Source organism: Coccinella septempunctata, chromosome 1 (assembly GCF_907165205.1).
Source record: "Coccinella septempunctata chromosome 1, icCocSept1.1, whole genome shotgun sequence".
Taxonomy (NCBI): Eukaryota; Metazoa; Arthropoda; class Insecta; order Coleoptera; family Coccinellidae; genus Coccinella; species Coccinella septempunctata.
Window position 1 is genome coordinate 58,609,221 of NC_058189.1, and position 23,079 is coordinate 58,632,299.

The window sequence follows — 23,079 nt, forward strand, 5'->3', positions numbered from 1 at the left end:
TAGACCCCAATAAAATGACCAATTTGCTACTCTGTCTAAAAATCAGGATGTTCTATTACTGTCCTCGGATATGGAGTGCATAGAATTTGTTTTGAAGATTCTAGAAAACCAAACAGTTGATGATAATAGAGAATTGCAGTCCAGAGAGCTCTTCGAAGTCAACTCGAAAATGAAAAGTGGAAAAACAAAAAAAATTATTTTCTCCTCAACAGTGTCAGATATTGGAAAGTTGGGTATGAAAATATTGGTTTTCGAACACGCTGAATCTATTGCAAGCAATTTCGAAAGCCTATCTCCGTTCGTTTAGATTTTCATCTTGGAAATGGCATTCTTCAAAAATTGCAATTTTCAATCTGCGATATCTCTTGTTATATTCGTCTGATCCAATTGGGATTTCTGGTTATATAATCAGCGTTGCTTAGGCTTCTACCCTAGCACAAAAACTCGATTTCGAAAATCTCAATTTTTTAGGTCAAAAATGAGCAAGGGGTTAGACCCCCTAAAATGATCTATTTGCTACTCTGTCTAAAAATCAGGATGTTCTATTACTGTCCTCGGATATGGAGTGCATAGAATTTGTTTTGAAGATTCTAGAAAACCAAACAGTTGATGATAATAGAGAATTGCAGTCCAGAGAGCTCTTCGAAGTCAACTCGAAAATGAAAAGTGGAAAAACAAAAAAAATTATTTTCTCCTCAACAGTGTCAGATATTGGAAAGTTGGGTATGAAAATATTGGTTTTCGAACACGCTGAATCTATTGCAAGCAATTTCGAAAGCCTATCTCCGTTCGTTTAGATTTTCATCTTGGAAATGGCATTTTTCAAAAATTGCAATTTTCAATCTGCGATATCTCTTGTTATATTCGTCTGATCCAATTGGGATTTCTGGTTATATAATCAGCGTTGCTTAGGCTTCTACCCTAGCACAAAAACTCGATTTCGAAAATCTCAATTTTTTAGGTCTAAAATGATCTATTTGCTACTCTGTCTAAAAATCAGGATGTTCTATTACTGTCCTCGGATATGGAGTGCATAGAATTTGTTTTGAAGATTCTAGAAAACCAAACAGTTGATGATTCAATAGAGAATTGCACTCCAGAGAGCTCTTCGAAGTCAACTCAAAACTGAAAAATGGAAAAACAAAAAAAATTATTTTCTCCAGGCTGAAGGACTTTGGTCGATGGCCTTTGACTGTGGTCAATAAATGACAGTTATTATTATTATTTTCTCCTAAACAGTGTCAGATATTGGGAAGTTCGGTATGGAAATATAGGTTTTCGAACACGCTGAATCTATTGCAAGCAATTTCGAAAGCCTATATCTGTTCGTTTAGATTTTCATCTTGAAAATGGCATTTTTCAAAAATCACAAATTTCACTTGAAAATTCGTCAAGACCGAACGGCTGCATCGAGCTCGATAAAATCTTCAGATTTTAAACTAGAAGAGTTGCTCTTTCAGAATATGTATCACATTTTCATCTGCGGTTATGTTTATTGAAAGAAAAACTTCTCGAACTGTGACTATCGAAAAATATGACCCAGGTCCGGCAGATTCGATGTCTGCGTACCTCCAATCCATCGATTGACAGAGAGCAACTGTATATGGAACTACAAGAGTATTCAGTACGAAAGAGCATAGACCAGTGTCTATAACGCGTATTAGCGATAAGCTGCGTAAATTATTAGGTACCAGATATTATATCACATTCGATTTTTACATGTTTTCATATCATTCATCCAAAAGCGGATTTCGCATTTTCAAAAATAAATTATCGGAACAGAATAATAAGTAATGAATAGTTTCAGTCTAATAGAGTCAATTCAAGTACAATTACACATTGTTTGACTCTATTTCTTGGTGGGCCTTACCGCCACGGCACAGTATAAATCTCGGTATAAATGGTAGTGTATCTAGCATATGAGTTGGGAACATTTTTAATTCGAATGCTTCAATGCAGAGTTCATATAACCCAAATCACCATGGTAATCATAAACAGATATTGTAACAAAATTTATTCATTCAATTTCTCATCTGGGTTCATGGTTGTATTGTCTACATTCTCATTATCTGTCGGGTTTTTTATATTCATTGGTAAACGGTCACCCCAGTCTGAAGCTTTGGCACATCGATATGCAAGCCTACAACAAAAAATTATTGACACCACTAATCCAAAAAAATAAATTCTATCACTCACTTTCCATATTTGGAAGCAGTAAACACAGATTGTTCAATTTTTCCTTCGCTAGTACATAAATTACACACAATATGTTTATGCCTAATTAATGTAGGATTAATTAGTCTAGGCCAATCAGAATCATTTCCACTTCTTGCTCCTAAAATAAGATTCATTATACTTGAAGCTGAACTTCAAAGGAAAAATATTTGTAGCTATAAGGCAAGAGAAAATTCAAATCAGTGAACCTTTTTTCAATACGATGTATGAATATTTTTCAACTTGTATAGTTTGACGATTATCCTTGAAGGGCATGCCATAATAACGTACTCCAAAATTACAGGGGACGCCATTTTCGGCAATAAATTTAGGGCAGGTGCTGTCTTGAGGACACTGCAAAAAAAAATAAAAATAAATTCTAGAAAATGAAAGTAGAATTACTTTGTTGAGGAAGATTATACTTACTGGACTAAATACATGACCATTTCCAAGACTCAAAATGTAATCCCGAACCTCATTGATGACCTGAGGAGAAGCAACATCATATATTATTTAATTGTGAATCAATACTGATGAATGAAAGAATACAATAAGAGAGTAAGGTGATTAACCAAAATCATGCATTCACCTTATATCCTGCATAACTTCCGTATTCGACAATTATCAAATATTTTGTAGTTTTATTCCACAATTTTCGGATAGCTTCTAGCCTATTCTGTAAGGAGGGTAATTCCATCAGAGTATAAGCTGATACAACAAGATCATAGGGTACCTAGAAATTCAAACAATCACAGTTTATAAAGATTTGAATCAACAACTTATTTGGGGATTTATGGAGTTGAAGTAACTAAGGTAGTACTAATGACCATGAACATTACCAAGGGGGAGGGACAAGATAAGGGCACTGTCACATAAAAAAATCGTACTCACAGGTTTACTTGGAAAAAACTGTCTGTAATAAACTCCACGTAATGGATTCTCCTTTTGTCCTCGACCGCCTTTCAATAGGATTTCTGCAAGTTCATTCATTTCAGCTGATGAATCTACATTGAAATATTCTGTGAATGATTTTGGCCACATAGTATTAGCTGCCCTGTAAAAAGTGGTCATCTATTCATATGGAACATTAAAAAAATTACATTTTTTCATTTTGTTTAATAAAATAGAACGGTTTCTCAAATAGTACTCATGAATTTGCAGAATCTGATTGAAGATTTTCAAAACTTAAATGAAATTTTTAATGAGAATATAAGTAATACCATGTAACAGTGCCAACACCAGAACCAAAGTCAAACAATGTTGTTGGTTTCCAGTTCGGATCTCTAGCTTTTATCTCTGAAAATATCCTCACTAAAACAGCATACTCTGCAGCTGATCTTCCTACTAAGTAACATAAGCTTTGAACAATATCATATTTGACAGAAAACCAATTATACACTGTTTTTTTCATCAAATTCGTCATTTGACTCTTAATAACATTTGGATTATTTAGTAGTTCTTTATTTGTTTTTTCCAACTTATTTACAACCCTATTTTTAAGCTCAGATATGTGTGCCTTCAACTCATCTTGCTCCATGGGGGGTTTTTTACTTTGTAAATACCTCACAAAATTTTCACTCCTCTCGATAATTTCTTTTTTAGGTGCACTGTCTTGATCTGTGAACAATAAGCCTCAATTTTTACAACCATTTTGATGAATAGATCAATGTCTAGAAAAACTAAGTAAATACCTAGTTTCACTAGAAGCAACTCTGAAGAGATTAAATATTTGATTTCGAAACTTCCCAAATAAACCATCTTTACATAATTTCACTGTACACCCTAAGATCAGAGGGGGATTTGATAATATATGTACATTATTAAATATGCACCAAACATGAATCGATACCTTCTAGAATGATTTTCGTTGCTTTTATGAATGAATTGGGGACATTTATTGCCGCTGAAGGTACTTTTCCAGGATGATGTCTAGGTTTTATCTTTTCATCAAGTAAATCCTTTTCAACTTGATCATCCAGTTTGTATTTCCACTTGCTGGTGCTAGTAGCATCAACTAGCTGAAAAATTATACTTTTTACATGAAATGTTTCCAATAATACTAACATGATCTTACAGCATCAACAGCACTATTAAGGCTGCTTGACTTGAACCTTCTACAACTTCTGCAAAATAACATTTTATTTATAATGTTTAATTTGTTTATCTTCAGAAAACAAAAACAAATTGCTGCTTCCTTGAAGGAATCCCATGTTCTTAGTCTACTTCATTTGAACCATAGTGACTTTTTTACAAGGAGTGAATTCTTTATCAACTCAATTTATACAAATAAATGTTTGAATAAGAAATAAAGATCAAATAAGATCGATTTGAATCCTTGCATTGAGGTTAGTAAACTGTCAGAATTTGAAGGTTAGTTGTGATCATAGAGCCAACCATGTTCAAAGTGTTTTTCAATTCCCGTTTACTGGACTCCATAGACCTAATAAAATATGTATTATTAGGTCTATGCTGGACTCTGAAGTAAGAGGCATACCCATAAAAAAAACTTCGGGGTAAAAATGTGAAATGAGCCTCGTTCATAAAACATCTGAAGATATTTTGCAATATCGATACGGGAGCAGTGATTCATTTACTCGTTAGGGACAGTTAAAAAAAAATTAACCCCCAATGATCTATCATGCATGCTCAAATACCGCATCGTTACACGATGGACTGAGAGGCTTTTAAATTTTCATTGAATTTGATTTTTCCGAATCAGAATATCTGCATATAAACGAAGCTTCCAAGGTGAAAATATTCACATGTGCATAGCGCATGATGACTTTGCTTCATTTTCAAACATTCCCGACCAATTAAAAGACACTACTTTCGACAAAATAAATAAATTCACAGTATCACGTGTATTGTTCTTTTTAATTTTTTTGTACGTTACAGCGTACGTTTTAAAAATGGCAAATGGCATAGTTTAAAGCTGTCATCTGTCAAAAAATGACAGTTGCCTAACTAGCGGGCTATTCAAAAGGAAACCTTAAACCTTCAATTAGAAATTTTTTTTGCTTGATCAGAGGCACGCCACTGCGTCGGCATCGATGGATAATCTGACTATGCGCCGCGTCCCGACGGGAGACGTCGATTTGACGCGAAAAGTAGGTTAGCATGTTTCAAAATGATTGTAAATAGAGTATAGTGAGTATGAAGTTTGCCGAGCATTTATCAGCCCATATCACGCCAGAATGGAGGAAGCAGTACATAAATTACGAGGTGAAAAGCCCAGGTCATTTTCGGAAAAATCACCATTGATTTTTATATGAATTTTAGGAAATGAAATCGATGCTCTACGCTGCCGTAGAGCAATCTCCTTCTGCGGAACTAGTCGAGCCAGAAATATTGTCCAGATATTTTGCGAAATTTGACGAGCAGTTTTTCTCTTTTGCCGATAAAGAGTTGACCAAAATAAATACATTTTATAATGGTGAGTTTACCCCAAAAACATTCCTCTCAACAAGTAATGTAAAGTCGTTTCTTCGACTACAAGTTTTTGCAAATTTAACGGGGCAATTTTTCCATTTACAAATAAAGTATTCATACCGTTATTGAAGATTTTGATTGGGGCAAAAAGAAAAATCCTGATTGAGATAAAATTTTTTATTTTGGTCGGATTTGGTTAATTGCTTTTTCATTTGAGATTTATATGGTACACACAGTATTGTGAACTGTAACTTTTTTTCGTGCTTCGATTAAGTACTTATTTTTTAGTCGATTTAAAATCGTCAAAAATAAATCGGTTTTTGGGGTGAGTGAGAGAACATCGAATTCAGGTACTATTTTTATGTAGTGACTTTTGGAATAGTATACCTAATTGCTAAAAGTAAGAAGCAGAAATTTCATTTGAAAACTTAAAAATCATGAAGTAGTTAAAAGAAATATTTTTGGTATCATCATCTTTGCTAATTATTCAAAAATTAATCTCATCAGCAGATTTTTTAGTTTTGTAGAAAGCATATCGAAAAAATGTCAGGAGCGAATATTTAGGTACATCTTATTCCAGATAATAAGTACCTACTTCATAGAATTCTTCCAAAGCAAATTATATAATTTTTTCATCTTTAATTTCGAGTGAAGTATAGGTTCATATGTTCCACTCACTAGGAAAATTTTGATGTCACAATGCTTGTGCTACTAAATTTAGATAAATGATTTTTTGGAAAACTCAGAGCAATAAAGCTTAATTCTATTTATATCTCAGCTCCAAGTACTGCTATTGTTATGTTATGTTTAACTCGAGAATTTTTTGTAAGTATTAAGATTTCAATAGAAAAATATAGGATAGGACGGGAAAGAAAGCTGTAGGCATTGTTAGTTCCTGGAAAAAAAATTGGAATGTTCGAAAACGAAGTTCTCAATACACTTCCTCTGAGGATTATTTTTAGTCGTATATAGATCATTAAAATATTACTCATTAATATTCTTTTTTGTATATCATTGTTCGTTACTCACACTTCTATTCAATTGTATCAGATGATAACAAATATGTCGATGACATCAAGAACAATTTATTTGAATTATAGTTTATCACATTTCAATTAGGTGCATACTATGAATTCGCGTACTGAACTGCCAATGTACTCTATTCGCAGTATATCATTTCAAACCGAATGCTCATGTGATATAGGGTGAACCTGTGACTCGTATAAATATTTTAACAGTAGATTCTTGAGGTCAAAAGAAACAATTTTTTCTTTTACCATTTCTTCCGAATCGGCTCATTTTAAAAGATACAGGCTGTTCAAAAACTATTAAAAATTGATATTTTCAGTTCTATCTCATAAACGGTTTTATCGAATGAAAAGAATTTCGAAATATAGTTTTTCATTAATTTGATTAATCTTTTGCGATCACAAGATATAACCCACGTCTTCCAGTTTTCTCATTATGACCATTACGTATCATAAAAATACCAAAAATTCAAGGAACCTAACTGTTAAATCTAAGTTAGTCGCTATCTAATAAATATTTGAACGTTTTGTAAAATGAAAGTGTTCTTCATATTTTCTCGTATAATGCGCCGTTTTCGAGTAATTTGATGTTCAAAAATAAAAAACATCTGTGAAATTCGAAAAATTGGGTAGGTACTTTGACCAAACGCAACTCTGTTTGAATGATATCCCAGATGTGTAGTGTCACAGATTCAGCTAGTTATTCTGAAGATAATTTTGTTTGTCCAGAGGTGGCTCAGCTCATTATGAAAATTTAGAATGGCTACATCTTTTGATAAGGGCCGAAGAAAAAAGTTTCTTTTGACCTCAAGAATCTACTGTTGAAATATTTGTACGAATCAAAAAGACTCACCCTTTATGCTATAATTATGAATATCTATTTTGCAATCACTAATAATAATTGACATTTTTACATTGAATTGTAATTAAGTGCTAAACCGTTTTTACGGCGAATCAAAAATTATCATTTTGTGTAGGTGTGTAAAGACCCAATCTGACAAAAAAATTACATTTCCTATTTTGGATAGATTAGATATTATGCAAGAATGATTTCAGGCTATGTATTTTCCAGAGAAATTAGCCGAAGCAACCAGAAAATTCGCCAGCTTACAGAGCGAACTGAGCGAAGCTCAAGGGGTGGAGAACTTCAAGCAAGGAAAGACATCAATAAGAAAAAATATCCTCCGTAAGAAGAATGTTCCTGCTAGAAAAATCCAAGAGCTGAAACTGGCCTTCAGCGAGTTCTATCTCAGTCTTATACTCCTCCAGAATTACCAGAACTTGAACTTCACAGGTTTCAGGAAGATCTTGAAGAAACACGATAAGGTTAGGAACGCTCCCCGTGCTCGAAAGTGTTTGACTTTCTCTTCAGCTTTTCAGCGTCGACGTTGGGGCAAGATGGAGGGTGAAGAAGGTGGAAAGCTCTCATTTCTACACGAACAAAGACATCGACAGACTGATCAGGGAAACAGAGAGTACAGTGACGCAGGATTTAGAAGGGGGGGACAGACAAAGGGCCATGAAAAGGTTGAGGGTTCCGCCACTGGGCGAGCAGCAGAGCCCGTGGATAACCTTCAAAGTGGGTCTATTTTCCGGGTCTTTCATGATTTTGGTCATAGCGGTGATAATATCAGGTATTTATCGTATAATACAGGGTGTCTGTAAACAAATGCGAAGGACTTAGGGAGATGATTCTTCGATGAAAATAAGCAGGGGTAGTTCCTATGAATTTTTTTCGAAATCGTCCTCTCTTCCACGATACAGACTTTGGAAGGCGATGACGACTTGACAGTTTTCAATTTTTTTTACGGGTTCTAAAGAACACTGAGACATAAAACTATGCATAATATGGAACACTAAGTAGATGTTACTCGCACAATTTCTTTAGATTACATAACTTTATACTTTATCATTAGGGGTTGAAAAAACAACCCCTTATGATTTTCATTCGAAAATTGTTTTCGTGGGATAGATTTTCGAAAAATGAAGTCCTCCTATGGTTTCCTAATCCATTCTGAAGAAAAAAGGTCTCTTGCAAAATTTCGATACTTTCCTCGGAATGAATAAAAACTTACAAGCAGTTTGTAACGGCTTTTTCTCGGTGTACTCGAGCGCCAGCTATTCTTTAAGGGAAAATAGCAAACCTACCCTGGTAGCTACGAGCCGAAGACAAGGTTCCTTGTTGTCTGGGGTGTTAGCGACAACCAGTGAAAGTCAAAATCAACGTACACAAATTATATTTGTCGACTCCTACAAGGAAACACAAATGGCACTATTATAAAATTCGTGCAGTGAGAGACTCGAGATCAGTGAATTTACAGGCAAAAACGGACGGAATGAAACAGGATCCGATCTTAAACGTGCTACGGGGTTTACGGACGTGTTCGCCAGCCAGAACCTAAGACGCACACTTAACGGACAGGCATCGGACTTCAGCCAGGTTAGGGGATGAAATACGACGATAAAGAATTACGACGGCTCACCCTTAGACGCGTTCGGCACTCCCCGGGTATCCACACCAGCAGAGTGCTACCCTAACCGTAGGGGTGAACACGGGAACGAACGGGAATATTCTAGGAAGGGTAGCCACCCCAAAGTGCCTTCTGTACCCCCCGAGTATCCACACCAGCAGGTTATTGACAGTAGGTGTGGAACTCAGACTTGGGTATAGGAGGGGTGTGGCCAGAGACTGAAGTTCCAATGATATATAAAAAAAACGGAGTGTCGTCTTACCTATCGGTTTGGCCACTTGCACTCGTAAAATTTCCCGGACCATCTAATAAAAGTAACGAAGAAAAATAATAAAATTATATTCTGAATCGTAGCAAAAAGAAAAGAAAAGGAAAGTTGGAAGAAATCTTCCAACACGGCAGCAAGACAAGCTTTTACGGCGGACGGCACTAATTAATCGCAAATCAATCGTGAGTAATCGAAAGTCAACAGCAAGTGAATGTGCCCCAACTGTCGAATTTCGGTAAAATTTGCGTCTGGAAACTGAGAATATTTCTCTCAAAATTAATTCAAAAAAATAAAATTACTAAAATAAACTAATAGGATTATTCTAAAATGAGGGGGTATGTTTGAAAACTACCCTTTCACTACAAGTTCTGATCACTGTTCATTCTATTTCATCGTATAAGTATAAGTGTTCCATAGAATGACTACCTCCTGCTAAAATACATGCATCAACTCTCTGCCTCATAGACCTTCGTATACTGCTTGTAAGTTTTTATTCATTCCGAGAAAAATATCGACTATATCGAAATTTTGCAACAGACTTTTTTCTCCAGAATTGAATGGAAAACCATAAGAGAATTTTATTTTTCGAAAATCTATCCTTCAAAAACAATTTTTGAAGGAAAATCATAAGGGGTTGATATTTTTAACCCCTAATATTAATGTTATGAAATCTAAAAAACTTGTGTAAGTCACATCTACTTAGAGCTTCATATTATGTATAGTTTTTGACTCAGTGTTTTTTAGAACCCGTGAAAAAAATTTAAAATTGTCAACTCATCATCGCCTTCCAAAGGCTGAATCTTGGAAGCGAGGTCGATTTCGAAAAAAAATTATTGGAACTACCCCTGCTTATTTTCATCGAGGAATCACCTCCCTAAGTCCTTTCAATTTGTTTTCAAACACTCTGTATAATAGATAATAGAAAGATATAGGTGGGATTATGCATTTAATAAAATTTTCAGGTTTGTTCCATAAGGAAAGAGACGATTGGAGGATAGCTTTTCGGCTATACAGGGGACCCTTTCTGGTGATCGAGTTTCTGTTTCTCTGGGGTATCAACATTTACGGATGGCGGTCTTCAGGGGTGAACCACGTGCTGATCTTCGAAATGGACCCAAGGAACCATCTCTCTGAGCAGCATATAATCGAACTTGCTGCTATATTCGGCGTCATCTGGTCAGTATCAGTATTATCATTCCTATACAGCGCAGAACTTGGAATTCCCGCCTACTTGAACCCACTGATTCTGATACTGCTGATGGTGGGGTTTTTGTTCAACCCCCTGAGGATTATGAGACACGAAGCTAGATTTTGGGCTCTGAGGGTCTTGGTGAGTCTATTTCGTATATCAATTCCATTATAATTATCTTACATGGAGAAAGCACTAAGCTGATGTCAGAAGCCTCATACAAAACTACCAGCGTTTTGTTCGAATCCAGTCGTTGCAAGACTTTACCACACCAGTAGACACAAAGAATTAGGCAAGAAAAACAAGGTATGTTGAGTTTGGGTTCCTGGTCACTAGGGAATTGACTAGCCACAAAAAAACCACAAACTCCTTTCATTGGCTTGGAGAAGGAAAAAACTAGAAAAGAAACACTCTGGTAGAATCTGCCGAGGATGAATTAATAAAAAAAGTTCCTTGGGAACTTCAACACTACGCGAGATAGAAGAAGTATCTTGATCTAAGCAAGAATAGCTATACCTCTTCACTGGCATTGCCACTTCAGGAAGCACCAAATAAGAATGGGTCTCAAACAGACGAGTGCAGATTCAGTGGAGAGGAGGAAGAAACGCCAGAGCACTTGGTGACAGAATGCTTTGCCATTGCAAGACAACAAATTGCTTTGGATTAGAAACTTGTAGGAGCAAGTAGGAAATCTCTTTTAAGCAATTCCAAATGACGGAGTTCATTTGAACTCTTGAACAGAATGGCGACTAATCTATCGTAGTGCAGGCGGAGATATAAGTTAGTCTGTCTCATTGATATCTTAAAAGGAACCTTAAAACAGAGAGCCAGGCCATGCTGAGATCCCTGGATTCACACATCCAGCGTTCTCTGCTGACTTGGAAGTGCCATAGTACTATAAAGAAACCAGTTAAAGGCAATGAAGGGACTGTCCTTAGAAAAAGGGCATCATCCTGCTGGGTGTACATCTTCTGGACTTTCACAGACAAAAATATTTGTGGCTCTTTCACAGATCTACACCAGAAAGCTCATAGAGCTATCACGCTTCGCTTCTGCGACAACTGAAAGGATGCTGTCTTCAGAAATGCAAAAATTAAGAACACTCCTCTCTTTCACAGGGAAGAATAGTCACCACTCCCTTCGTCTACGTTACATTTGCCGAATTCTGGATAGCAGATCAATTGAACAGCTTGGTGTGTCTGTTCGTCGACATTCAGTACTTCCTATGCTTCTATCTCACCATCTCAGATTGGGACAAGGGTGTAGGTAAGATTCCGACTGTCACATCCAAGATAAAGTTGATCTTTGATCCGTTTCAGATAACAACTCTTGCGTTGAGAATCACATGTTCATAAGACCGGTTATGGCCTGTCTTCCGGCATGGTTCAGGTTCGCCCAGTGTCTCAGACGTTATAGGGATACCAAGGAGGCTTTTCCGCACTTGGCCAATGCGGTGAAATATTCGACATCCTTTTTCGTTGTTATATTCTCGGCGTTGAATACGGTGTTCCCAAGTGAGTGAAAATTTTGCCTTTGTGGTTGACATAGGGTTTGCGACTACACTAAAAAGTGGCTTAAGTAGAGGTACACATGAACACATCTTCTGCAAGTTACTGTGTTGACGTTTAAAGCTACACTCTCATTGTGGGTTTGAGTGTAAATTATGAGCTGAGTGTGAGGTGCAATCCACAACCACGTCTCAAAGTTCGCTCGACTTTACTTGATTTTAAGAAACTCTTATCCATGAATCCATAGATACTCATGTCTATCTATCCTCTATCCTTTAATATACCCACTTTTTTACTTTTCCTAACATTCAGCATTTTCATCTTGACTTTAGAATAATACTATTATGCTCATTGATTCAAATTGCAGAGAGGGGAATGGAAGACAATCCTTTTTTCTATCTCTGGATTGGGGCGTCTGTTGTAAGCTCTTGTTATGCCTACACATGGGACATAAAACTGGATTGGGGCTTATTTGACGCGAAAGCTGGCGATAACAGGTTTCTCAGGGAAGAAATTGTGTACTCCTCGATGGTGAGTAGGTATTAAAGTTCATTTCTGTTTTAAACCATTCAAATGTGTGCCTCGAATTACAGAATATTTTAACGTTTTCGGTCAATTAAATAATTAAATTGTCCCAGTCACTCACACACAATGATTTTCGTTATACACTTACTGTATGTTTCCAGTATTTTAGATTCCTCTTTCCCACGCTTTTATCCAATCTACAACATGAAACATCGACCGCTTGCTGCTTCAGCTTTTATTCATGTACAGTACAAGTATTGTTAACGTAATGGAAGCTTGTTTTACCATTGTTCTCGTTTGTACTCCATTTGAAATTGATGAACATGTTTTGCAGTGGTTCTACTACTTCGGAATCATTGAAGATCTCATTCTGAGATTCGCTTGGGCTTTCTCAATGTCTCTCACGGAAATGGGATATGTTCATGCTGACCTGATGGTGACTTTGCTAGCTCCCTTGGAAGTTTTCAGGTAAAAAATAGAGACCTTGAGAATAATAATGCAGATTGCCTATTAACTCATATACTCAAGATATGAGGAATTGTGGAGTACTCAGCAATAACAAAATGTCATTAAAGAAAATACTAGGTGATGGTTTGATAAAATCAATATTTTTCATCGTTGTGGACCTAATCGGTAACTGGAATAACTGATGTGCATTCTGATCAATCTTTTTCTTCTTCTCAGACGCTTCATGTGGAACTTTTTCCGTTTGGAAAACGAACATCTCAACAACTGCGGTAAATTCAGGGCCGTTCGAGACATATCTGTCGCACCATTGGACACGTCGGATCAGACCTCCATCTTGAGGATGATGGACGAAGAAGATGGCGTCACAAATAGGAGAAAGAAAAAAAGTGCTCCTAAAAAGAAGGAAGAGCAAAGACTCACACTGGAAGGCGAATCTACCGATGATATGGACAACACGTGAAAAATAAAAATTGTTGTTTTTATGTTCCATTATACAAGTATTTGAGAGTATTAACTATTGAATATAGATAATGCATTTATTGATTTACTCGATGTATAAATAGATTATTTTATCAAGCGTGATTGTTATTCACCCTCCAATTTCTTTGGTGTTTGATGTTGAATCCACAAATCTTCATTACCTGCACATTATATTTATTAAAGTGGACCATTGTTTATTCGCATGCTGTGGGGAGACTCACACCGTGAGACATGTCACGTGTCGGCAGACAGGAATCCCTCTCACCAAAGGAATAGTGAGTGTTCATTGAACAGAGGTGTCATCGCACCAGTCACCAAATTCAAATGTTTCCTCTCGAGGGCCAGGAGTTTTTTGACCCAAGGCTTAGAGAGAACGGTCTCCCAATAAGAAGCCTCTATTGTCTCAGATCAATTTCCTGATAGCCATTGTCTGACCATCTAATAGGGAAGATCCTGCATGAGAGTGTGTCTTAGACAGTGTGTCAGACTTCTCGTTTACAAGGAACACTGCACGTTCAAGAGACCAAGTAACATGTTACTGCTCGAAGAGCTTTTCTTCATTTTCCTTCTAAGAAGGAGAAAGGGATTTCAGTGTTCCCTTAGATGTTTATGGAGCACATAATTGTGTGCTGATAATTTGAGTTTTGGACAATCAACTTACTTGTTGACTCACCTCTATCTACGCTCGTTTACCAATGAATCACCTTATATACTACTTTATATTTTCAGATGTGAAAACAGATTTTCAAATTTCAACTTTTATTTTTTATTGTTTCCCACAACCCCCATACAAGTCCTTGTAAAGATCACAGAGCCATCGGTTAACCATAAGTGGGCCTTCAGGAATAAGAAGCATGTTTGATGTATACACCATAGATCTATCTGAGGAACAATTAATACAATAAGTAGGTACTTGCAGAGTTCGTCAAAGCGGAAGCTGGTGCCCTCTGTGGAAAAAAGATGCATAAGCATTCTCCACCTTCTTGAGAGCCCTTACGTGTCTTCTAAACATTTCATTATCATACATTTAGGTACCCATTTTTTCAGACTTCATGCGTTGTCTTCATAGCAATCTTCGAAACCGCGTGGCGTACAGCAGAACACCTGTGGAGGGATTCCTCTTGCATCTCCTTGGCTCCTCCTCTGTCAGTTGGGCTATTATTATTGCTATTTTTATTTGAACTGAGGTCGTTGTGGCTCGGTTAGCCTTCCGGGAACTGCGACCATGTAGATCTTTTGTTCTCTACCCTACTAATTCATAGGTTAATAAAACCGACAACATCCTTAGGGGCCTTGATCGTTACCTCGTGTGCATCCAGGACCAGTTTCCCCATAAGAACGGTTCTTAGACCAGCAAGCTCTTGACACTTGCACACCATGTGTTCAGCTGTTTCTGCTTCTGATCCACAGAGCCTACAAATCTCAGCTACTGACTTTCCATTCGGTACAAATGATATTTGTGTCCTGTCAGTAGTTCCAAAACCACCCGAAGCTCAGCTAGTGACAGCTTTAGCAGTTTTCTGGTGTAGGTCGATGAAATCATCACGAATTTCTTTGGCTGAGTAAGTCCAAGAGTGTTTCTCCAGAGGGTTATTCTGTTGTTAAACTTCCATTGTTGGACCGCCGTTATAAGGCTTTATTTAATATTCACACTACAGGCAGTATACAAAGGCCGTTCAAGCAAAGAAAAATACAAAAAACAGAGTGGAAAGATATTCCTATGTTATTCGGTCACATGACCTCAGAGATAACGTAGACAATGTCAGGTCCATAGATAAGACAGAAAATAAAAGTTCAGTACATGACATCTTTGACAAAAAACAGAGAGAAATCAGTACGTCCAAGTATAGAACTAAGCTCACGAACAAAAACGCACGAACAAACTCTCTCGAACCGCACTTACAGCTCGCAGCAGTAGCCCGAATACACAACCAATTCGCGAGACTGGTTAAAGCATTACCACTGAGGTCTTGCAGTGGGACGAACTAAACGCGAACTTCGCGAACCCTACGGGCACAGCGCCAAACAACGCGGTTGAACTGCTTATGTATGATGCAGCCACCCCTCAGTGCGGTATGGATAATGTCACCAATGTCCGCATCTGTGCCGCCAACCATCTTGATGATATTGCGGTTTTCAGGGCACCATCCTCCTCTAGCTCCCACAATCAGTGGAAGCACCTCTATGATCTTATCCAGGTGAAGTTCCTCAACTCCAAAGGTGGGAGTGGAGTATATGGCTTTCTTAACTGCATAGGCCATGCTTAAAGGCTCTGGGCACTCCCAGCTCACTGAGACGTCGCATACAATGACGTGCTGATCTTTAATTAGGAGAAGGTCGGGCTTTAAAAGTTTCCCTTCTCTGTTCCTAATCCTGGGCTCTTATATTGGTATTTTCCAAGTCCACAGAAAGGCTCAGGCACACCAGGTGTTAACCTTGATGCTCTTTTCGCAAGTTCATCGGCTTTCTCATTTCCTTCAACACCACAATGCCTTGGTACCCATAGTAGAGTCACTTTATTGCCTCTTGCCAGTTGTTTTATGGTATTACGCCACTCCCATGTCAGCAGAGATGCCTGGCAGTGTGATTCCAAGGACGTCAGCGTGGTAGGGCTATCCGTGATTCGGTTGGGACTAGAGCATGTGACCAAAATTGGGATATCTGTCCAAAGTTAGGAAATATTTCTCACCAGAATATATTTATCACATCTGCTCACTCTCCCATACGGTACAAATGACAGCAGATCCACCATCACCCGAAGCTCAGCTTGTGAAAGCTTTAGAAGTTTTCTGGTGTAGGTCTGGAAAATCATCACGAATTTCTTTGACTGACGAAGTCCAGGAGTGTTTCTCCATAGAGTTATTCTATTGTTCGACTTCTATTGTTGGATCGCTGCCTTCTATTGGTATTTGCCAAGCCCACAGAAAGACTCAGGTCCAGCAGGTGTTAACCTTGATGCTCTTTTTGCAAGTTCATCGGCTTTATTCACTTACTTCAATACCAAAATGCCCTGGTACCCATAGTAGAGTTACTTATTGCCTTTTGCCAGTTGCTTCATGGTATTACGGCACTCCCATGTCAGCAGAAATAACTGGCAGTGTGAATCAAGGGACCTCAGAGTGGCCTAGCTATCCGTGGTTCGGTTGGAGCTAGCATGTGACCAACGTTGGGATATCTATTCAAAATTAGGAAATATTTCTCGCCAGATTCATCTACTTTTCAAGGCCCACAAACAGACCAAATACCAATTAACAGCTCTGAGAAGTACTGCTAATCAGAAATCTTTCTTTCAACGAACTGCAAAATTGTTGAAACACATTTAGCTGATGTGTTTATGTCGGATTATGATCTCAATAAATTGAAACTGAGCGGGAACATGCTGCCTCTCTTCGTTCAGGGTAACGACTAGGTGTAGCATAACCACCTGGCCTAGGAATTGCGACGAATTCAACTCTTACGTTGTTATTGCGTAATCCTTTACTTATTCGCTCTAATCAAAAGACTCGCGCTCAAATAATCATCAGTCCTTTTTGTCAACATCTCATCGTGAAATAATCATCAGTATTTCGGCGTACCCTGCCCAGAGTTATGTTAAATTTAACTTCAACTGAGAGGAGACATCCAAGCTGAGCACGGTCCTGTCGAATCGAATTGTAGGCGCCAGTCCAAGGAAGATATGTCAGTGTTCATAATGTAATTTTTGGCGTCGCGAATTATATCCAACACGCGATATTAAGTTCTTTCAGTTCGATCCCGTTAAATCGTGCGGTTCGTGCGGCTTAAGTGCGAAAATTCAACCCCGTTTTTCCGTTCTCTGAACGTGCGTTTCGTCCCGTCTACGTGTGGTTAGTGAGACCGCGGGTCTGGGTCTGGGTGCACGTCAAGCTGCGAGCCGATTACGCGGCCGACGGCCGGAATTGATTCGGAATGGAATGAACAAGGGGCCGATGGAGTAACAGGTTAGGAAATGAGTTTTCCCCCCAATTATGAGATAGATTAGTTTCTGGATGGTTTTGTTCGGAACTCGTTTCGTGTCAATAAATGCGTTGCGGCCGGTGAGGCGTTTCGGGAACGGGGGTCAGTTCGGAGAACTTCAACGCACTTTTGAATTGGGATTTTTATTCGATCAAAAACAAACACGAAATCAGAGACAACAGAGGTTGTATCTGATCAAATACATCGATTTTCAAAAGTTTTGATCATAAATTGTCATATAATACGAGGATATATTGGAAAATTCTTAGCCTACTATAGAACCAAACAAAATTTCAATGTCAAAATATTTTATTACTCAACATATTCTCCTCTCAATTGGATATATTTATTACAACGAACCTGCAACGTCTCTAGACCTTTCAAAAAAAAAATGTTTCTTCTTGCTCTGCAAACCAGACCTCCACAGCTTTCGTTACCTCCTCGTTGGAAGAAAATTTACGAGCTTTCAACTTTTTTTTCAGTTGAGGAAAGAGATGATAGTCGGATAGAGCCAGATCTGGTGAATAACGGGGGGTGCTCTAGTAATTCAAACCTTAAATCACGAATTTTTTGCATGGCAACATGAGATTTGTGTGCAGGGGCGTTGTCCTGCAAAAACAAAACACCTTTGGATAGCTTTCCGTATCTTTTCTCTTTAATTTTTTCCCGAAATGTCGAATAGTAACCTCCGGTTATTGTTCTACCCTTATCCAAAAAATCAATCATGATTACTCCATGGCAATCCCAAAAAACTGAAGCAAGAACTTTTCCAGCAGATTTTTGCACACAAAACTTCTTAGGTCTTGGAGAACCAGAGTGTTGCCATGTCATCGATTGTTGCTTTGTTTCTGGATCGTAGAAATGTATCCAAGTCCCATCCATAGTAACAATTCGGTTTAAGAAGTCTACGTCGTTTTCAAATCGAGCACAGATCGAACGCGATGCTTCTACCCTTGCACGCTTTTGGTCAATATTCAAACATTTGAGGATCCATTTTGCAGCAATTTTTCTCATGTCCAAATGGACGTGAACTATATGATGATCGCGTTCGTATGAAATATTCAGTGCCTCAGATATCCGTTTTAGCCCAATTCGACGGTCTGATAAAATAGGGTCATGAACTGCGTCGATATTTTCTGGGACTGACACAGAAACTGGCCTTTCCGATCGGTCATCATCTCCAATGGACAATTTACCTCTTTTGAAGCTTGCAGTCCAATTTTTCACGATCGCATACGAAGGACATTGATCACCAAGGGTATTGAGCATATCTTCTCTTAACCCTTTTAAATACAGGTACTTGATGATGGCTCGATACTCCAATTTTTCGATTTTCACAATTTCGGTGGATATCTTTCTTTTATATTATTGCGCAACTCTGGTTTACTTTTTCATTGACACTTCTAATGAGTTATTGTTCGTTGCTATAGTAACGCAATATTTTTTTATGCATAGAACTGGTCTAGGCTATCTAGATATCAATACATCCTCGTAAGTGACAAAGTGACATGGGAGGAAGAAAACCAAAAACTGGTTTGAATATAACGATAATATTTTGGTGTACAGGGTGTGCAAAATTCGTTGTCTACAGATAGGATCTCGAGAACTATAGCAATTAGAAGAAAACGGATTACACATTCTCGAGCTCTTTTTTCCTGTCTAATCCAAATCTGAAAACAGAACCGTCCTATAATTTCTAGATTTTGAGTTATAAGCAAAAATTGAGATTTCAACGATTTCAAAGAGTTGTCATAACTTTTTTGTCTTTGAAGTTACAGATCTACAACATAAATCTTCTTAGGCACTTTTATATGTAGAATCTACTGACAAAAGTTTTTTTTCCAAATCAAAATTAACAATAAAAGTTCGCCAAAGTTCCTGGTTTCGGCTTGCTGAAACTGTCAGATTATATTTTTTCCGTTATTCTTGCATCATTAGCTTTCAAAAAAGAAAAAGTTTGGCGCTCTCCCACACATTTTCGTCACGCTTAAATTGTCAGATTAAGAGAATATCTACTTTTCAACATGTAACTTGCCACATATATCATAATCTGACACGATCGAGTAAGTACAATGATCGTACTATTCTGACAAATTCGGAGTGTTATTCTCTGAGTGATTTGGAGTCTAAGAGTCCAGAAACGTTTTGTTTCCAGGGTACAGGACGGCCATTGCCCACACCTAATGACTTATTCGTCATTTAGTTGTTAACTAAACTACTAAACAGCCTATGCGGGAGGTTCTAGTTGTCTGCTCTAATTGGAAGATAATTGCAGATAAAATGCATCGACTGCTTGTGGAAGTTTATGGTGGCAATGCTCCAACTGATTAATCATTTTGGGAATACTTCCAAAGTTTTAGGAATGGTGATTTCATCGTTGAAGATAAGCCTATCTCTGGGCAGCCCAAAAACTTTAAGGAAAAGAATAAAAAGCATTACTCGATAAGATCCGAGTCAAGCTCTAGGTGTGCCTGCAGAATGACCTGGGCTGACTCAACAAGCAGTCTCTGTACCATTGAAATCCCTAGAAATAATTCAGAAGGAAGGCAAATGAGTGCCTCATCAACTGAACATTGAGCCTTTGAATGGTCTCATATTGCAAAAAAATTAGTAGCTGTTTTGAAATGAATACATTTTCGACCATAAAAAAACTACCGAAGTCACTGATAACAGTGATAAGTGATAGGGGATATATCTCTTGGTGAGTTATACCAGGCTGCTGAAAGTTTTTTGAAGTTAGGGCATGAATTAGTTGACGATGAAGTACACTTTTGACTGTTTTTTCTGTAACCCAACATGCAAGGCAACGAGTAATAACGGAATCTTTATTGTGGAGTTGAATGAATCTATTATCAAATGGCTGCTATTTAATAATAATAATAATAAAGTTATTTATTCAATTTCATGAATTAGAAATAATCAATCAATCAAATTCAAAATGATTTAAGCCCCTGTTTATTGATAACGTGCGTTCAAAAAAATTCGTTGTCAAGTAGGCTATGGAATTTTGAACGTCGATATTTCGTGCCTAAACGTAATTCTTAGCTCGTGATATACTATTTTCGAGGTGAATTGTCATTTTAGCATTTTGGATTGTTGTTAAAATTATGAGCAAATTATAAAGATGGTTTTTACGGACGTGTTAAAGGCTTTTATTATTGAATCCTACTTCAAAATTGGAAAGAAAATTAAATGAGAATGGAAATATTCTGTTCCGGCGACTTCATAGAAGCCTATGTTGCTGTAGATTATTAAGTATGAATTTTTCCATTGTACTGTTTTGCGATGTGTTGACGAAACAGGTATGTTCAAACAAAAAAGGAAGTGGTCGACCAAAGAAGAAAACTCCAGAGTTCAGCAATAATGAAAACATCATGACAGAAGCTCGACAAACCTCTGTTCAGGTTTTATCTCAAGTGGCTGGAGTATCCGTTGGCATGTGCCACCCGATTTTGAAAAAAAAGATATCCATTTGTTTCCATAAAGATTGACATGTTATCAGAAAACTGAAAAGGTTGTTATTACCTAACCTTGTAGCATCCAAGAAAAATTGGAGTTCAGTATGCGTCAGTCAAAGGCAAAATGTGGACCTACTTTCTTTTATGGAACTTTAATAGCAGAACGTTATGAAGGAGAAAGCATCATGCCTTTTTATAGCTGAATTGAATTTCAATAAATTGTCCATGCAAAAGCTATTTTCATGTAATTCAGTTCTTTTAGTTTAGTCATGGATTTTCAGTAATGACTGAATCAATTCAATATTTATAGAGAATTAATAAACATATTATTGAGATTGTTACTGTGATTTATTCATATGACTGAAGTAGCTAGAACCTTCTTACAAAAAAAACATAATACCACGATCAATTCAAGATTCATGTCTCTTACGTATGAAAATAGTGGACGGTTAAAATTTTTACGAAGAATTTTTCTAACCGCCTCAGAATGTTTGGATTCTTGTCATCATTACTCAATGAAAGGAATGCTTTTCGCACGTTGGGTGAAATTTACAGGTAACTTTTTCTTAAAAGTGCCTTTCCTTACAAAATTACGATATATAGGTTAATGTCATCATTGTTTACATTTTGGGAAGATGAAGTAATTCAAGGAAAGACATACGTTCAGCCACCGAACATCAGCCTTCAAAATTTCATAGCCTACTTGACGACGAATTTTTTTGAACGCACGTTATAAGATTACACTCTTCTGTAACACAGATTACAGACTGTAATCTGTGTTCTGTGATTCGTGAAATTCTGCTGTTTCAGTGATGAATTGATGACTTGTCCTAAACTTCAAGAAATTGACATTTCAGGTTCTTAAGGATTTAGAATTAAATATTTGGTCATATAATTGTCGACTTAGCTGGGTGGGACATAATTTTGCATACTTTCCATTCGCGTGTTGATTTCATTGCGTTTTATTCCAGCGCAATAGTATTTTCTGGGTCGCACAAGGGTCGATGTGTTGAAATGAGTAATTTTTCCCCACCATGAGATAGATTAGATCCTCAAAAGCTCAGTTCAAGACATGTTTCAGGCTCAATCGATATCGCGGAAGTTTTATAGGTCGCTGCTATCGAGAAGTTGCGTTTTGGGGACAAGAGGTCATATTAAGGTATTAGAACTTCAGATCGTGAAAACTGAAAGAGCATGCCACTTTCAGTGTGAAAAAAAATTAAGGTTTATCTCCGGATGTTGAGGAAAATGTTTTTGTGTTCATAAGAAAATCGAATATTTTACGGACAAAGAAATGCATACGAGGCTATATCGAAAAATTGTTAGCCTACTATAGAACCAAACAAAATTTCAATGTAAATATATTTTATTACTCAACATATTTTCCTCTTAAGAGGAGTCTACACCGTTTTAAAGGTCAGTTCAAAAAGAGAAAATGAATACCTTTTTAAACCCTAAATCACCAATTTTTTGCATGGCAACATGAGATTTGTGTGCAGGGGCATTGTCCTGCTAAAACAAAACATCTTTGGATGGCTTTCTGCGTCTTTCCTCTTCAATTTTTTCCCGTAGAGTGGTCAGCAATGTCGAATAGGAATTTCCGGTTATTGTTCTACCCTTATCCAAAAAATCAATCATATTTACTCCATGGAAATCACAAAAAACTGAAGCAAGAACTTTTCCAGCAGATTTTTGGACACGAAACTTCTTAGGTCTTGGAGAAGCAGAGTGTCGCCATTCCATCGATTGTTGCTTTGTTTCTGGATCGTAGAAATGTACCCAAATCTCATCCATAGTAACAATTCGGTTTAAGAAGTCTACATTGTTTTCAAATCGAACACAGATCGAATGCGATGCTTCTACCCTTGCACGCTTTTGGTTAACATTCAAACACTTTCATTTCCATTTTGCAGCAATTTTTCTCATGTCCAAATTGACGTGAACTGTATGATGAAAGCGTTCGTATGAAATCATGTCATGAACTGCTTCGATATTTTCGGGGACTGACACAGATACTGGCCTTCCCGATCGGCTCATCATCTTCAATGGAAAATTTACCTCTTTTG

General features: G+C 37.3%; 3 protein-coding genes across 6 annotated transcripts in view; 2 read left to right on the top strand and 1 right to left on the bottom strand.

The window, feature by feature from the left end:
• Positions 1–1,999: 1,999 nt before the first annotated feature.
• LOC123312778 (methyltransferase-like protein 17, mitochondrial) lies at positions 2,000–4,528 on the bottom strand. The gene is made up of 9 exons (XM_044897269.1): positions 4,289–4,528; positions 4,064–4,232; positions 3,435–3,831; positions 3,106–3,268; positions 2,804–2,947; positions 2,641–2,700; positions 2,424–2,568; positions 2,197–2,335; positions 2,000–2,140 (listed from the first exon to the last, which is right to left on the bottom strand). The coding sequence occupies exons 1-9, from the start codon at positions 4,349–4,351 to the stop codon at positions 2,014–2,016; spliced, it is 1,407 nt and encodes a 468-aa protein (XP_044753204.1). The 5' UTR covers positions 4,352–4,528; the 3' UTR covers positions 2,000–2,013.
• Positions 4,529–5,283: 755 nt separating this feature from the next.
• LOC123313730 (xenotropic and polytropic retrovirus receptor 1) lies at positions 5,284–13,677 on the top strand. Its single transcript, XM_044898721.1, has 10 exons — positions 5,284–5,436; positions 5,494–5,647; positions 7,744–7,997; positions 8,044–8,305; positions 10,373–10,740; positions 11,718–11,865; positions 11,919–12,113; positions 12,475–12,638; positions 12,967–13,100; positions 13,317–13,677. Exons 1-10 carry the CDS (start codon positions 5,368–5,370, stop codon positions 13,558–13,560), a joined length of 1,992 nt encoding a protein of 663 aa, XP_044754656.1. The 5' UTR covers positions 5,284–5,367; the 3' UTR covers positions 13,561–13,677.
• Positions 13,678–17,239: 3,562 nt separating this feature from the next.
• The window catches only part of LOC123323024 (potassium voltage-gated channel protein Shab), a 167,066-nt gene continuing 161,226 nt past the window's right edge, over positions 17,240–23,079 (top strand). For 3 of the 4 annotated variants that reach the window (XM_044911212.1, XM_044911215.1, XM_044911216.1), the window contains exon 1: positions 17,241–17,539. The gene's annotated coding sequence lies outside the window, so the exon portion shown is untranslated. Of the gene's footprint in view, positions 17,540–23,079 lie in introns of all 4 variants that reach the window. The other variant, XM_044911214.1, reaches the window with a different exon arrangement.

Coding starts and splice junctions, on each gene's coding strand:
- LOC123312778 (XM_044897269.1), bottom strand. CDS start 4,351: ATGTTATTTTGCAGAAGTTGTAGAAGGTTCAAGTCAAGCAGCCTTAAT. Junction 2,948..3,105: donor AGTTTTTTCCAAGTAAACCT/GTGAGTACGATT, acceptor TTGAATTTCTAG/GTACCCTATGATCTTGTTGT. Junction 2,336..2,423: donor ATACATCGTATTGAAAAAAG/GTTCACTGATTT, acceptor ATCTTATTTTAG/GAGCAAGAAGTGGAAATGAT.
- LOC123313730 (XM_044898721.1), top strand. CDS start 5,368: ATGAAGTTTGCCGAGCATTTATCAGCCCATATCACGCCAGAATGGAGG. Junction 11,866..11,918: donor AGATTGGGACAAGGGTGTAG/GTAAGATTCCGA, acceptor GATCCGTTTCAG/ATAACAACTCTTGCGTTGAG. Junction 13,101..13,316: donor GCTCCCTTGGAAGTTTTCAG/GTAAAAAATAGA, acceptor TCTTCTTCTCAG/ACGCTTCATGTGGAACTTTT.